We start from the raw sequence: 17,567 nt of genomic DNA on the forward strand, positions 1-17,567 counted from the left end.
GGTTTTTTACTATTCTAATTTTTAAGAGCGGTTAATTCATATATGATAGAAGCTCTAACTGCCTTATATTTGGTGAACTAAAAACCTTAGTCCTTCAAGCTGCTGGCTAACAGAAACTACTGCATCAGTTTTTTTACAGAGAAAACTAAGCAATAGTTAATTTAAAGATTTTCATCAGTAACAATAAAATCAGGGTCAGAGTAGGAATAAAATCTTAACATTCTGGGAAAACATGCATTGTTCATGGAGTCTGGAGTTCCTCCTTTTATTCCATTTCTAGAATTTTATTAGCTCCAAATCTAAGCCCAGAGTTAAGCAAAGAAGTTATAAATTCATAAAAAACTCTGAGTTGGTGAGTTAGGTAACCAGAAACTTTATTTGGAGTTGGGGGTGGTGGGGGCAGAGTGAAATTCAGAAGCATGCTTTTTTAGAAGCTGTTAGGGATGTAAAGAATGCTTTATATCGACTAAGTGATAAAAATTCACATCATCATGATATACTTGTTAATATTTTATTTTAGAAGAGTTACATTGTAAATAAGATGGCAAATTCTGAAAGAGTTGAAGAAATGCAAGAAAATTATCAGAGAAATAGGTAAGCTTTGCCTAAATTCTACAAAAACTGTTCTGCAACTTCAAATACACCTTACCCTTTTCTCAACTGTAGCAAAAATGTTTATAGTTTTTTTCCAAAAATAGCAGGGCTGTTTGCATTTTGCTGGACTTCAACATAATCAGTGTTATAAGTGGCTTAATAGTAAATTTAGGAAGTGTAATAGCTACAGGATTTACTGATTTAGTATTTACTTCAGATATTTATTCTTCTGAATTTCTTATAGTCTACCAGCATATAGAGAGAAAATACTTGAATATTTATATTTTAATTCTCCATGAATCCTTCATTCCATGTGGTACATAACAAAATATTGGATTCTGATTATTTTTTCAGTAAATAGTGTCTGTGTGTGTGTTCGTATGTGTGTTATAAAATTTCCTACACCTATAATTCATTAATTTAGAGATTTAAAATGGAAATGATTTAAAATCTTTAATTTCCACTTTTACCATAATAATTGTGTTACATTTTGATGTATAAACTGTAAAACGGTAGTGAACCCCTCTAGATCACTAGTTATTTAATATTCCTGAAACAAAATTTATCAAAACAAGATAACTTACTAGGTCTTAAGCTTTAAAATCCACATCTGGGTAGGGAGAAAGGGTTGTAGCCTTTATAATCTTGAAGGAATATTTTTTTGTCATCTATGAATCATCTCAGAGAAAGCTGGCCCAATACATAAGTAAATTATTAACTTCAGATGGAATAAAATTAAGTGACTTGTCATTTATGAAAGCCACCAGAACAATATGTTATAAAGCTGAAGAAAAGACTTGGAAGTTCATCCTTCTGTGACGTCTCTCTTGGAAAATTTAATCTGATCCCCTCCACCCTTCTTTTAAAGTTTCATAATCTTGTGTGTGTGTGTGTGTGTGTGTGTGTGTGTGTAATTGACAGATTACAGATTTCTCTGAAATCAATGGACAAAAATTTACATTCTTCATCTGGAACTCCTTGAAGTGTGAGCTAAGAAATGAAATTTTCAATGGGGGACAAAATTCTCAGTACATTTGTTTAATGTGTGTTTAATAGAACTTCTTTCATTTAAACCTCTCAGTTGCTCTTGAGTAATTTGTTACAAAGGGTTTGAAAATTCTAATCTACCACCTCATACCCATTAGGAAGGCTACTATTAAAAAAATAGTAATAAAATAAAACAGAAAATACGAAGTGTTGTTGAGGATATAGAGAAATTGGAACACTTGTGCAGGGTTGGTGGGAATGTAAAATGATGCAGCTACTATGGAAAACAGTACGGTGATTCCTCAAGAAATTAAAAATAGAATTACCACATGATCCAGCTTTTCTACTCTTGGATACAAAAGAATTGAAAACAAGGACTTAGAGAGATATTTGTATACCCATATTCATAGCAGCGTTATTCACAATAGCCAAAAAGTAGAAGAAACCTAAGTGTTCATTGCTGGTGAATGAATGAACAAAGTGTGGGATATATATATACACACACACAATGGAATAGTATTCAGCCTTAAAAAGGAGGAAAATTCTGACATGTGCTACAACATGGATAAAACTTGAAGACATTATGCTAAGCAAGATAAGCCCTTCAGAAAAAAAACAAAATACTGTATGATTCCACTAAAATGAAGTACCTATAGAAGTCAGATTCCTAGAGACAGAAAGTACAATGGTGATTGCCAATGGCTATGGGGGAGGAGTTATTTAATGGGTATAGAGTTTCAGTTTGGCAAGATGAGAGTTCTATGGGTGGGTGATGGTGAAGGTAGCACAACGGTGCGATTGTACTTAATACCACTGAACTACACACTTAAAAATAGTTAAGATGGTAAGTTCTATGTTATGTGTCTTTTATCACAATAAAAAAAAAATTCTACTCCAGATGTGTGTCTTCAGTTGTTACCTAAATAATGTAGAGACAACCAGTGATGACTTAAACTTTCCCAGTGATTATACTAAAAATCTTTGTAGTCTGTCATTAAGTTTGCTTTTAAAATGTCAGTGTTGATATAAACTGGTTACCAATGAGTGAAATTTGACACTTCAACACAATTTTAATTAAAAATTTTTGCAAATTATATTCACATGGTAATCCTTCCATTGTAAACATTTGTTTTCCAGAAAACTGCAAGAACTGCCCAAAGTAAGACAGCAAGTTGTTGGACCTATTGAGAAAGTTAGTGAAATTAGTTAGAAAATATGTCTATGTATCAGAAAATTTTAGAGAATTGTCAGGAGTGCATAGAATGATTGTTTGATAATTTACATCTATTTGGGGAAAAGGGGAATTTTAAGAAAAGAATTCATTAAACTATTATTTCCAATAGGAAAAATATCAATATATATAAATAACCCATAAGTTGCACAATAAGAGATAATAAAAATAACATAATATCCATACAATGATCCAATTTTGCCCAAAAAAGCATGTATATGTGTGTATGTATGCGCAGGCAAGTGTGTGTGTGTGTGCGTGCTGCATAAATGTTATCAGAGGTTATTTCTCAGTAGTGGGGAATTATGAGTGACTCTTGCTATTGTATGTTTACATTTCAGTACTTTCCAATGATAATACATTGAAATGAGTTGCTTTTATTATTTTTAAAATGTTATAAATCCTTTTAAAATAAAAAAAATTACATAAATATTTTATAAATCCTATGCATCAAAAAGTGTGGCAGCACAATTCTTTGGGACTATGTTCAAGGAACATTTTCAGACGTGTTCCTAAAACATCACCTCCACTGACCCTAATCTCTATGTCAGCCTGGTTGTCATTGTCATTAGAAATACATAGGCAGCAGTGCCTGTTTTTTCAAAAGTCAAAAATTTAAAAACTTGGAAAGTAGCAGAGCATGACAAGCTTTATCAAGGAGATAACACACTATTCTAGGGGAAGATGGAGGAGCAGATACCTTTTTATGGTCTGTAGTACTGAGTACAATGCTATGGCAGTTACTCCATAAATATTTATTAGCTATTGCATGAGTGAATGGAAAAACATGAAATTTTCTCAATATCCATTCATAAAATATGTACTAAGTTCCTTTTGCTGCTATTCAAATCTAATTTTATTTCAATACCTTATATGTTTTATCTTGACCTCTCTCAGTAAGATAAGTAATCCACTTTTTCAAGTTTTGTTCATGTTTTGGTTTTGGAATAGTGCTGTAGGGACCCATTATAGCATAGAATACAAAGCGTTTACTATTTGACTTTCAGGCATTCCTTTCTCATTCCAAACAACCTTAAAATTATCATAGACCCTTACTTACAGGATAGATGTTGTCCTGGATACAAAAAATTTGAGGAATTTAAAATAAGGATGAAAAATATGATTCATTACATTTGGTGAACTAATTTTTACTAGATAGTTACTGTTCTCTGCACTTAGTTGTGTCATTGATGTTACGTTGATACACCTAGGGCACTGAAAATTTGAAGATCAACTTTCATAAGGCAAGATATTTCATTAAGCCAAGATATTGTCATTACAGACTTTTCAAATATCATAATTTATTTCAGAATCAACCAAATGGAAGGAAGTTTCTGATTTATATGCACAACTGACCTGACTTGTGTCACAGATCTACAATTTGTACTGATTTTTCTACCTTATTTGTCAATAGTTTCTCCAGAGTACATTGTAAATCCTAAAGATCAGGGGCTTTTTTTTACTTAATATATAAATACTTATCCATGATCTTATACATTTATTTGGCCTCTTAATTTGTAAAATAACATTTACTTGATGGCAAAAACTGTAGGTTGGTTTTTGGTGTTTGTTTTTAACAGCTGTCATGCTACCATGTTTTATTTGTTTTCCTCAGTTTCGCTTTGCTGATGGACTGGACATCACACTCATGATCCTAGGATTACTAGCATCACTAGTAAATGGGGCCTGTCTTCCTGTAATGTCACTGATTTTAGGAGAAATGAGTGACAGCCTTATCAGTGGATGTCTAGTCAAAACCAACACAAGTGAGTACAATATTTACTTTTCTATATTGCTAGGGACTCAAAAGCATTAAATAAAACAAACATTAAACTCATAATACAGATTATTTTCTTGTCAAACAATATCTATATAACATTTAAGTCATTTATTCTTCTGTATTGCCAGGGACCAAAGAACCAAAATCTGTATTTGTCAAAATTCTTCAAAGAAACAGAACCAATACAATGTGTGTGTGTGTGTGTGTGTGTGTGTGTTTATGTAGAGAGAGAGGAAGAGAGAGACAGATTTTAAGAAATTGGTTCACACAATTATGGAAGCTGGCAAGTCCAAAATCTGTAAGGTGAGTTGGCAGGCTGGAGACCATCTGTGCCCTATTTGACTGTTTTTTTTTTTTTGCGGTACGCGGGCCTCTCACTGTTATGACCTCTCCCACTGCAGAGCACAGGCTCGGGACGCGCAGGCTCAGCGGCCATGGCTTACGGGCCCAGCAGCTCCGCGGCATGTGGGATCTTCCCGGACCCGGGCATGAACCCGTGTCCCCTGCATCTCAACCACTGGTGGACTCTCAACCACTGCGCCACCAGGGAAGCCCCCTATTTGACTTTAAATACTAATTCATACCCTCTTATTTCCCACCCAAAGCCTAATTTTTCAAATGCCCTAGTCTTGTTTACGTGAATAAATCCATAGCTTCCATCTTCCATGTGTCTTCCTGTCTACACAGTTATTAATTTTTTGATATTTTAATGACAGAAGGTAACGATGCCACTTTGTTAAACAAATGGAACTGCCAATTCATTGAGCAAATATTTATTGATTGCCAAATATGTCTCTCTCTCTCTCTCTCTCTCTGTGAATGAGTGAGTGAAGAAAGGGAAGGAGGGAGGGAGGGAAGGAGGGAAGGAGGGAGAAAGAATAAACCTAGCAACCTAAGGCAGTCTGTTTAGGAGTACTCCTTTGGTTAGGTTTGCTCTATAATTAATTGCTTTGTCAGTTTTAGATAGAATAGTCAATACATACCTGACTGATATTACTGAATTTTAATTTTGTTTTTGTTTAAGCCTTCTCCATGTTTCTCGAGTTTCATTGTGTGTTTTTTCAAATGTAATGAACACATAAAGAGGTTGATAAAGATTTAGATAAATGTATGGATATTACTGGTATAACATATTATTAAAGAGAAGTGGAGATATTAAGGCATATGTCATCAACCTTCTAGCATTTGTTTTCTAAAGAATAATAGAGGAAGATTTTTTTGCTCCTACCATTGAAAATATGAATAGTAACTATCATATTGATCACAGGCCCATTTTTATGCCAGCACCGAACTTTCGCACATTCTACGTCTATTAATATAATCTCCAAAATGACATTATGTCATTTTAGTGTGACTGTAGGAACTACTTTTAGAAACAATATGTATTCTCTTTATTAACTCAGTTAAATTTCATTAAAACTTTCTACTGAGTTTTATATGTCAATTCTATGTCAATACTTCTATGTCAATTCTGATATTTGTAATAAGCTGCTTTAAAAGTGCTTCCTGCCACAATTCCAAAAATGGAATAAAGGAAAAATGATTGTTTGCACATAAATAAAGATCATAGACATCATCATATGTGATGATACTGTGGTTATGTAAGATACGAAGAACATGTTGTCTGCAATTTATTACAAATGTTTATTATGGCTATTTAAGAAAGAAAATTATGATAGTTGATATCAACCACTGTTTTGTGCTTCTGGTAAAATTACAACCTTGGTATACTAATTAATGTATGAAGTAGATTTTGCTAGAATATATATAGAAAAGTTTACATGGCAAACTGGTAAACCAAGGATTATTTAAATACCATTTTATGATGTTGCTATCCTTGTTATACCCAACAAATTTCGATGAGCTTCTTTTAAATTTTTCTTGTGACTCCTACCTCTACAACTTTCATTTGTGTTCTTGCTTTTCTTGGACTTTCTAAATTACTCCCTGGAGTATCTCAAACTGAATTCTAAATGCATAATTTTGACAGGAAAGGAAAATTCTATTACTATTACTTACGTACCTGTTACCTGAAATCAGAGATGTCCTAAAGAATTCTTTCCACTTATGAGCTACATGGTTAATATTTCCTTATAATTTTTCATGTTGCATGTGTGCTTCTTGAGACCAGAGAGAACAATTTCAAATTTTAGGTTAAAGAATAGAAAATAAGATGATCATTAACCAGTGTGTAGTCATTAAGTCCATTTTCTTGAGAAGGGACCATATTTGGTTTGGAGGGCTATGTATAAAAGACATCATGGCCAATTATAAGTTTATTAATTTCCTTTATAATTAAAAAAACTTTTTTACAGCAAATTATCGGAACTGTACTCAGTCTCAAGAGAAGATGAATGAAGATATGATTGTGTAAGTCCAAATGAAATGTTAATATCATATTCATTGCATGCTGCTTTATTCAATATTTATAAGGAAGAAAACTGAAATGTTTGTCTGATCATTAATATTGCATATAAATGAGTAAAGCAAACATGTCCTCTTCTTTTGTTTGGTATAGAAAATATAATTACACAATTATAATTGTGTAACTATAATTTTTTCTCCTACTTGAAAGGTATATAAGTTCATATGCTTTCAGTTTTGACAAAATTGACATCAATAGAAATGTTGTTTTGGGATTTGCATTTTTATATAAATTTTGTTTCCTAGGACTGAAGGTACATAACCTAGAGGTTAAATTACTACTTTTTCCTTTTTAAAATTTTTTTCTTACAAAACTTACAGAAAAAATGCCACTTCTGTAAACTTTAAAAGCCAGGAAGATGTGTGCAACAAATAGTAAAATAAAAAAATAAATAAAAAGAGTAAAGTTTTACTCAGGCTAATTTTGGAGACTAATTATTCAGACTATTATAGTAAAGTTGTATTCAGACTACTAATTGTAAAGTCTGAAATAGATAATTTATAGGGACATTTTGTTTTTGTAGGCTTGTATGTTAAGCAATATGCTTTCCTCTGTCACATGTGTTGAGTTTGTGCAAACTTACTGAGTATATTCGCTGGATTTCAGTAGTGTCTCACTGAAACTAACAGAGTCTTATCAGACCTAAGTGATCTCTTAATCTTTTCCCCAAAAAATGAAGCCTCCATCCTACGCAACCCCAAGAGACATCCATCACATTGTAGTGACACCCTCTGGGCCATAATTCTTGACCTTCCACACTGTTAGCCACAGCCTCATGTGACTACTTAATCTTCAATTAATTAAAATTAGATAAAATTTAAAATTCAGTTTCTCATTCTCAGTCACTTGCCAAGTGCTCAAGTCACATATGGCTGGCTGCCATATTGTACAGCACAAATATGGAACATTTTCTTCATCACAGAACATTCTATTGGACAGTGCTGCTCTGGACTACAGTGTGAATAATGCTGCCTCAAGTTGTGCTTTGCTGTAGTCTCAACTTTCTTTGAGGGAAATTTTCTATTTTTTAGCACTTTTTACATAAAGTGTATTTATGTTGCATCTTTTAAAAATTCCTGATTAGGATCCAGGAACTTTCTGCTACTGAATTCTAGTCTTACAATATTAAAGCAGGGTTCTGATGTTACAATCATTAAGTATGAGTTTCTTACAAAAATGTTTGGAACTTTTAAAAATAGGGGCATCTATCTTAAAAACAGATAATAAAAGGGAGAATAAGGTATGTCTATGTAATCTATGTATGGTTATTAAGAGATTACTAAACTTATAAGGAAACATTCTTAACATTTATAATGTTGTATTTGTTATGCTGTTGTTTCTCAAACCAGTGTACTGTTTTGGAAATATTTGAGGTATATGGTGAAGGAGGGTTCCATAGTCAAAATGGTTCAGAAAACACTGTATATGACAGCCTCTTTGGATACACTTAGGACAGATAAGCATACTTAAGGCTAAATTTAATCAAAGCTTTCCAAACCTGTTTGACTATGGAAACTAAACATCCTGCTGAGCTAATGTTTTGATGAACACATTTCTGGGAAACCTTGTTTTATATAACTTTTTTGGTGGGGATAAGATAATACCTCTTACATCTATAATAATCAAGAACTGAAAAATTTTATTTTACCTATTTTCCAAATACAATGACTTATGGTTTTCTGTAATTTTAATGTTTTAATGTTGTCTGTGCCTTTGTCTTACTTATCAAACAATTATTCTGAAAATAAGATTCCTCCTTTGCAATCAATCCCCATTTCCACCCCAGACCCAAGCAACTTCTTATCTGCTATCTTTAAAGCTTTGCATTTTTTAGACATTACGTGTGCTTGGAAACATACATGTAGGGTTTTGCACCTGGCTTCTTTTATTAAATGTAATGATTTCGAGGTTCATCCATGTTATGATGTAAATCAGTAGTTTATTCCTTTTTATTGCTTAATAGTAATCCATTGCAAGGATATATCATATTTTGTTTATCTGTTCACCAGATGATGGATTTCTGGAGTGTTTCCATTTCTTTGCTATTTAAAAATAATGAATCTATGAACATTGATATATAAATCTTTGTGTGGACATATGTTTTTATTTCTCTTGGTTAGATACCTAGGAGTAGAATTGCTGGGTCACATGGTAAGTTTATGTTTACCTTTTAAGAAACTGCCAAACTGTTTTCCAAAGTGGATATATCATTTTACTTTCCCACCACAATGTGTAAGTGTTCCAGTTTCTCCACATCTTCACCAACACTTGTTATTGTCTTTTTTATTATAGCTATTGTGTAGGTATGACGTGGTATCGTATTGTGACTTTAATTTGCATTTCCCTAATGAGCATTTTTTTATTTACTTTTTAAGCATTCATATATTTCTTTGGTGAAGCGCATATTCAGATATTTTGCCTATTTTATTGTGTTGTTTGTCTTAATGTTGAATTCTGAAAGTTCTTTGTAAATTCTAGATACAAGTTCTTTGTAAGATATATGATTGGCATATATTTTCTCCTAATGTGTGGCTAGTCTTTTCAGTTTCTTAAAGATTTCTTTTGAAACAGAAAAGTTTTAAATTTTGATTAGGTACAGTTTACCAGGTGTTTATTTTATGGATTTTCCTTTTGGATTTAAGAATTCTTTGCATAGGATCGTGAAGATTCTCGTCTACATTTTCTTCTAGAATTTCAACATTTTAGCTCAGACACTTAGGTCTATGATCCATTTTGAGTTCATTTTTGTGACTGTTGTGAGGTAAGGGCCTCACTTCTTCTTTGCACTTCTTTTTTTCATTTGTCCCAAGACTGTTTCTTGAAAAAACTATTTTTTCTACATTGAATTGCCTTGGCACCTTTGCTAAAAATCACATGCCCATAAATGTAAGGGCTAGCTTCTGTTCTCTCATTTTTGTTGCATTTATTGACGGTCTATCCTTATGCTGGTATCACACTGCCTTGATTACTATAGTTTTAGAGTTTAAATAAATAAATAAATAAATTTTTAAAAATCAGGAAATGAAAGTCCCCCAACTTCAATCTTCTTTTTAGACATTTCATTTCCACATATATTTCTACACATATTTTGGGATTACTCTTCAAATTCTACAAAATAGCCTGCTGGGATTTTGACAGGGATTAATTGAATCTATAGATTAATTTGGGCAGATTGTCATCTTAACAACATTGAGTCTTCCAATTCATTTATTCAGATCTTCCTTAATTTCTGCCAACAATATTTTGTAGTTTTCGGTGTACAAGTCTTTATTTTCTCCTTTGCATTTGATCTTTAACCCAGTTTTCTCTTACAATATTGCAAACATTTTCCCCACAACATTAAAAAAAGTTCAGTAAGATTTCTATTAAACCTATAGTGTTCTATGCTGTCCTTGAACAGTCCCTCTTATTAGAAAACAGTCAATTATTGTTATTGTAATAATTATGTTCTATTAAAGTCATCATGAACACTGAATAAGCAAATACTGAACCATTGCTTCCTGGTTTCTGTGAACCTCCAGTCACAACATTTTCATCAATCGATTATCATTGACTTCTTCAGGTAAATACCCAGATTGGAATAGCTGGATCATATGATAGTTCTATTCTTAATTTTTTGAGGAATCTCCATACTGTTTTCCATAGTGGTTTCACCAATTTAAATTCCCACCAGCAGTGGATAAGAACATTCTACGCTTAAATGGTCTTCTGTTTCTCTTGGAAGAAAACCTGTACAACGCACCATAGCTAAGAGCCCTATGATATGCCAAATTCTCCAGCCTCATAATTTCATAACTCTTTGGACTTTTTTTCTTCTGGGAACAAGCTAAGCTCTTTCCTGCCTCTGACCTTATTACTTGCTGTTCTCTGTCCCTGGAATGCTCTTCTTGCGTTTTTATGGCTGGCTCCATTTCTCCTTTTGGATCCCAGCCATAATATCATTTCCTCAAAGAAATTTTTCTTAATCACTCTTTTTATCTTCACTAGCTCTCCCAACTCACCTTTACCCACCAGTTATTCCATGACTTATCACCCTGTTTACTTTCCACATAAAACAACCTAAAATTCTTTTTCTTTGTGTGTTGTCTGTCTCCTCACACAGGAATGTAAACTCTTCATGAATAGGGACTTCTTATCTTGCTCTTGACTGTATTTATTTCTAGAACTTCATACTAGTGGACACCCAGTATAGGTTTATTAAATGATTACATTTCTTTTTCTTTTTAACTGAAGTAACATTGGTTTATAACGTTATATAAGTTTCATTATAATTATAATGGAACATTATAATTCAACTTCTGTATATACTACAGCATACTCACCACCAAAAGTTTAGTTTCCGTTCATCACCACACAGTTGACCCCCTTCACCCATTTCACCCTCTTCCCATTCCCTTCCCCTCTGGTAATCACTACTCTGTTCTCTGTATCTATGTGTTAGTTTTATTTTTGCTTTGTTTGTTCATTTATTTTGCTTTTTAAAAATATTCCATATATGAGTGAAATCATGCAGTATTTGTCTATCCCCATCTGACTTATTTCACTTAGCATAATATCCTCAAGGTCCATCCATGTTGCTGCAGATGGAAAGATTTTTTCTTTTTTATGGCTGAGTATTATTCCACTGTGTGTGTGTGTGTGTGTGTGTGTGTGTGTGTGTGTGTGTGTGTGTGTGTATACCACATCTTCTTTAGCCATTCATCCATCGGTGGGCACTTAGATTGTTTTCATATCTTGGCTTTATATATTTTTGGATGTAAATAATGCTGTAATGAATGTAGAGGTGCATATATCTTTTCAAATTAGTGGTTTTGACTTCTTCAGGTAAATACCCAGATTGGAATAGCTGGATCATATGATAGTTCTATTCTTAATTTTTTGAGGAATCTCCATACTGTTTTCCATAGTGGTTTCACCAATTTAAATTCCCACCAGCAGTGCACAAGGGTTCCCTTTTCTCCACAACCTCGCCAACACTTGTTATTTCTTGTCTTTGTATAATAGCCATTCTGATGGAAGTGAGGTGATATCTCATTGTGGGTTTTTTTTTTTTTTTTTTTTGGCGGTACGCGGGCCTCTCACTGTTGTGGCGTCTCCCGTTGCGGAGCACAGTCTCTGGACGCGCAGGCTCAGTGGCCATGGCTCACAGGCCCAGCCACTCCGCGGCATGTGGGATCTTCCCGGACCAGGGCACGAACCCGTGTCCCCTGCATCGGCAGGCAGACTCTCAACCACTGCGCCACCAGGGAAGCCCTCATTGTGGTTTTGATTTACATTTCCCTGATGATTAGTGATGTTGAACATCTTTTCATGTGTCTCTTGGCCATCTGTATGCATTCTCTGGAAAAATGTCTACTGAGATCCTCTGCCTATTTTTTAGTTGGGTTGTTTGTTTTTTTGTTGTTGATTTTTATGAATTCTTTATATATTTTGGATGTTAACCCTTTATTGGATATATGACTTGCAGATATCTTCCTCCGTTCAATAGGTCATCTTTTCATTTTGTTGATAATTTCCTTTGTTGTGCAAAACTTTTTAGTTTGGTGTAGTCCCATTTGTTTATTTGAAAGGTTGCCTGATTCTAAGAATTTATCCATTTCTTCTAGGTTGTCCAATTTGTTGGCAAATAGCTGTTCATTATATTCTCTTATAATCCTTTGTATTTCTGTGGTATCTTGTGATTTCTCCTCTTTTGTTTCTGATTTTGTTTATCTGAGCCTTCTCTTTTTTCTTAGTGAGTCTAGCTAAAGGTCTGTCCATTTCGTTTATCTTTTCAAAGAACCAGCTCTTAGTTTTTCATTGATCTTTTCCATTGTCTTTTTAGTCTTTATTTCATTTATTTCTGCTCTGATTTTTATTATTTCCTTCCTTCTACAGACTTTGGGCTTCATTTGTTTTCTTTTTCTAGTTCCTTTAGGTGTTAAGCTAGATTGTTTATTTGAGATTTTTCTTGTTTATAGGCCTACTTCCCCTTAGTACCCCTTAGTATCGCATTTGCTGCATTCCATAGATTTTGGTATGAAATGACTACATTTCTTATCTGGTCTCCTACTGGTAGCTATTTAGAATGTTTTCAATTTTATATATTATAATTAATGCTATAATGAACAGTCATTTAGATTAATCTTTGTACATATTTCCTTAGGGTAAATTCCTTAAGTTGAATTTTGGATTTTAAGTATATGTATTTAAAGAGTTTTATAAAATGCTTTTGACTACTATCATTTCTTTACCCTCCTTTTCCACATACAGCTATCATAATTACATCAATGTAACATTTTCAAATGAAAGTATTAAAAATATGGACAGAAGCTATAAGTAGCGAATATGTTTTGAAATGCTAATCTTTGCTAATAGTATAAGAGAGACATACTCTAAACATCTTACAAGGGTAACCTAGATTCCTACATCAGCATACTTCAGTCTTTCTCATGGTGGTTTATTTTTAGTTATCTTATAGGCTTTAGCCCAAATACTCTTAATCAAATATTATGACAGATTTCATTTTTTTGGTAACAAGGGAAAAAAGTTGTGCTTCAGTCTCACTAAAATTTCCAATAATCTTTTTTTCAGGTTGATCCTGTATTATGTTGGAATAGGAGTTACTGCCTTGGTTTTTGGCTACATACAGATTTCCTTTGGGGTTATGACTGCAGCTCGACAGACCAAGAGAATTCAAAAACAGTTTTTTCATTCAATTTTGTCTCAGGACACCAGCTGGTTTGACAGTTGTGGCATCGGTGAACTTAATACTCGCATGACTGAGTAAGAGGATGGATATGCATTTTATCAACTTTGTTCTCATATATGATGTATAAATGACTTAACTGCATTTATTTTCTTGTTTCAGTGACATCAACAAAATCAATGATGGTATTGGAGACAAGATTGCTCTGTTGTTTCAAAACATGTCTACTTTTTCGGCTGGCCTGGCGATTGGTTTGGTGAAGGGCTGGAAACTCACCGTGGTGACTCTGTCCACATCACCTCTTATAATTGCTTCAGCAGCCATGTTTTCTAGGGTAGGCAAGATGACTAATGTAGTGTTAACTGGAAGCAGGAATGTGAACTAGATATTTTACTGAGTTTGTATAAAAAAGAAGGCATTTCTATTTTTTTTTCCTGTGTCCCAAAGTAGGAAGGAATATTAACTACCTTTCTATCTTCAAGTTATTTGGCTACAGTGAGGTTTGGTTTTAATACCTTACTAACATTTTAAAACATTCCACTTCATTTAGAACCTAATGCAGTTTCAAATAATAGCATGGATAAAGCTTTATGCTGTTATACATTGAATGCTGGGAAAGCCTTGTGTTGTCTAAATTCCCAGATAAATGTGTTTCAATTCATTTCACTAGAACAGAATGAGACAATCCTAAAACAGTAAACACCTGAGCTATTATGTGACTACTTTATGTCAGCCATTTCAAGTTTATATTTTTATAAAGCTCTGAATTAACATTTAAAATGTCTGCTAATGTATATTTTTATGTAGTATGTAAATCTGTTTCAATTTTTTAAAACAAACTTTGTGTTTACATTTAAATTATATTTTTAGCACTGCTATACTGTATTAATCTTAATCTCTTTACAAGATATTAATCTATTTACAGCCTGGTTTTGAAACCAATGCTCTTTGTGCAAGGCAAAATATATATATCTCTGCCAATATAGTTCTACCAATGTGTATACCCATTTCCTAGATTGGAGGCGCAGTGTATTCTTAAGAGATGGAGTTTTGTTTTGTTTGGGGGTTTTTTTGGAGTTAAAAAATTTTCAAAACCAGTTGTTCTTTATGGAAGTCAAAGCCATAAAATTCGCTGAGTTTATTTGCTAGCAACATACAAATTCAACCAAATAAGAATTTTCAGCAACAAAAATATTCTGTGTTTGAATAATTCCTTCACAATAGACTTGGGTGTATAGACAGCAGATCTTTATTTAGTGTGACTTCTAGTGTTGACCTTGTAACCCTTGCCAAAATCTTCATCCCCAGCTTATTTGAAATGAGGACCCCTCAGTAGGAAGATTACCCACAATATGTTACTAAAATCAGAGCCTTAACTGCCCAAGAAGTGAAGTGGACAATGAAATTTAAAAGGACAGCAGTGGGGAAACTAAAGTCTGCTATTGTTGTTAACTAATTGCAAGTAGGAAGCAAGTAAAGTCAAAATGATCTAAATGACTAAAGAAGCCAGGCTGGATGGTTTCTAGCATCCTTCAGTTCAATTTAATTGGGCAAACACATATTGAATACTGGCTATGTACAAGGTTTTGTGCTATGTGCAGCTTCCCCTCCAGTGATAGCTGTCTTTATTAAGTGAAATCAGTAAATAATGAGTATTACTCAGTTTATACTACCTTCTGCTTTAACAAACATCTGTGCATGTCTTACATAAAATTAGTTCCAATTATGTGGAATGTATTTTGAAAATGGATAGATTTGTTATATGAGCAAGCTGTAGTTACAGACTCACAACTCTGAAGACAATTTCCTTTCTTCCTTTCATTGAATTCTTATGCTAATTACTAAATTAAATCCTTTACCAATTAAAGGAATAGTAAGTGGGGTGTATAATAAAGAAAAAGGCACATTCTGTATTAAAATTTTTGATAAATCTGGTAAACCTGACTAATATCACCAAGAATGATAGTCTCCTCTCTCTCTCTCTCTCTCTCTCTCTCTAAAATCTCACATTTTACTATGTGGCGATACAGTGTTTACTAGGCAGGCTGCATTATGTAGTATTAGTTTCAGGAGTCATATTCCTCTTCGTGCCACAACTCTGTGACTCATACTCTCTGGAAGTCTTGTTTTTTACATAATAACAAATCAAATCAAGTCACATCAGGCACACTGATTTCCAGGGTGCACATAAGAAGAACTGTGGCCCTAATATCCTTCTCCAAATCAAATTTTTCTAAATTGTATTAATATAGATACTCATTTTCTAAGCTTTTAAAAGCACAGAGAAAAAACAGTGAAGCTCTATTAGAAGGAAAAATAGAGATTTAGACTCTAGGTTACGTTAAGCTAAGCTTGTTCACTGTGGTGAGGCTTTAAAAAGTCAATACCCGTGACCATTGGTTTCCTCATTTGCAAACTGATGGTGTTAGAATAAGTGATAAGTACCTTTTCAATAGTAAAATTTTGTTATTCTAGATTCTACCTGAATTGAATTCTCTGCACCTTGTTACTACCCCAGGTTATTCTTTTTTTTTTTTTCTGATAATCAATCACACTTTAATTTTTTACTGGGGTATAATTTACAATGTTGTGTTAGTTTCAGGTGTAAAGCAACATGAATCTGTTATACATATATCCACTCTTTTTTAGCTTCTTTTCCCATATAGGCCATTACAGAGTATTGAGTAGTATTCCCTGTGCTATATAGCAGGTCCTCATTAGTTATCTATTTTATATATAGTAGTGTGTATGTGTCATTCCCAATCTTCCAATTTATCCCTCCCTTCCCCTTCCCCCTTGGTAACCATAAGTTTATTTTTTATCTGTAACTCTACTTCTGTTTTGTAGGTAAGTTCATTTGTTGCCTTTTTTTAGATTCCACATATATGTGATATCATATGATATTTGTCCATCCCAGGTTATTCTTTGGTTAACTGTGGTCTTTGTTTATTACAGATAGTTATCTCATTGTCCAGTAAGGAATTAAATGCTTATTCCAAAGCTGGGGCTGTAGCAGAAGTCTTGTTATCAATCTGAACAGTCATAGCCTTTGGGGCCCAGGAAAAAGAAATTCAAAGGTCTGTTCCTTTAATTATGATAATATCTGCTTGGTTTTATTTTCCCCCAAGGCTATTATATTGTGTTTTGTCTTTTTAAGGTATACTCAGAATCTAAAAGATGCAAAGAATGTTGGCATGAAAAAAGCTATAGCTTCGAAACTCTCTCTTGGTGCTGTGTACTTCTTTATGAATGGAACCTACGGACTTGCTTTTTGGTATGGAACCTCCTTGATTCTTAGTGGAGAACCTGATTATACCATCGGAACTCTCCTTGCTGTAAGTCTTATTTGAGAACAAAGGTAACTGGCCTGGATAATATTTTCTTACCTAGAATTTATTAAAAATTTCTCTCTGAATGACTGAATGTTTGAGTGTTTTTAATAAACAAATATTTGTTTCCTTCAAATGATTTGTATACACCTTTAAATTATAGTTATACATTGGCAGGATTTACTCATCCTGCATGCTTAGTGTCTTCTAAAAGCATGATGTTTTTAAAAGAATCATAATTGAATTCTCCACTGGGAGATAGAGTTGTCTTAATCCAGAAGTCAAAAAGACCAGCCTGTAGTGAGACTGCTTCCTTTCCATCTTGCTGAAATAAGAGAGCGCTCTACATTCACCTTGCTAAATGTTTTCTTCTGGAAATATTCTGTAGATTGGAATTTCCTGCTCTTCCTCTGTCCTTTCAGCATACAGTAATGTTAAAAACAGACTATACACAGCTCTGTCCAACATCAATTTAGAGTTTTTTAAACTCTTAATGGTTATACGTTAAATTGTAATTTTTTCAGTTATGCTCC

General features: G+C 33.4%; 1 protein-coding gene across 1 annotated transcript in view; it reads left to right on the top strand.

Moving 5' to 3' along the window:
- Nucleotides 1-541: 541 nt before the first annotated feature.
- The window catches only part of ABCB5 (ATP binding cassette subfamily B member 5), a 111,626-nt gene continuing 94,600 nt past the window's right edge, over nucleotides 542-17,567 (top strand). The window contains 8 exon segments of the mRNA XM_060305017.1: nucleotides 542-594; nucleotides 2,719-2,773; nucleotides 4,428-4,578; nucleotides 6,908-6,962; nucleotides 13,591-13,782; nucleotides 13,868-14,039; nucleotides 16,661-16,782; nucleotides 16,863-17,040. Of these exon segments, the coding sequence (XP_060161000.1) occupies nucleotides 542-594; nucleotides 2,719-2,773; nucleotides 4,428-4,578; nucleotides 6,908-6,962; nucleotides 13,591-13,782; nucleotides 13,868-14,039; nucleotides 16,661-16,782; nucleotides 16,863-17,040 (978 nt within the window).

The sequence above is a fragment of the Globicephala melas genome, chromosome 9, assembly GCF_963455315.2.
Source record: "Globicephala melas chromosome 9, mGloMel1.2, whole genome shotgun sequence".
Classification (NCBI taxonomy): domain Eukaryota; kingdom Metazoa; phylum Chordata; class Mammalia; order Artiodactyla; family Delphinidae; genus Globicephala; species Globicephala melas.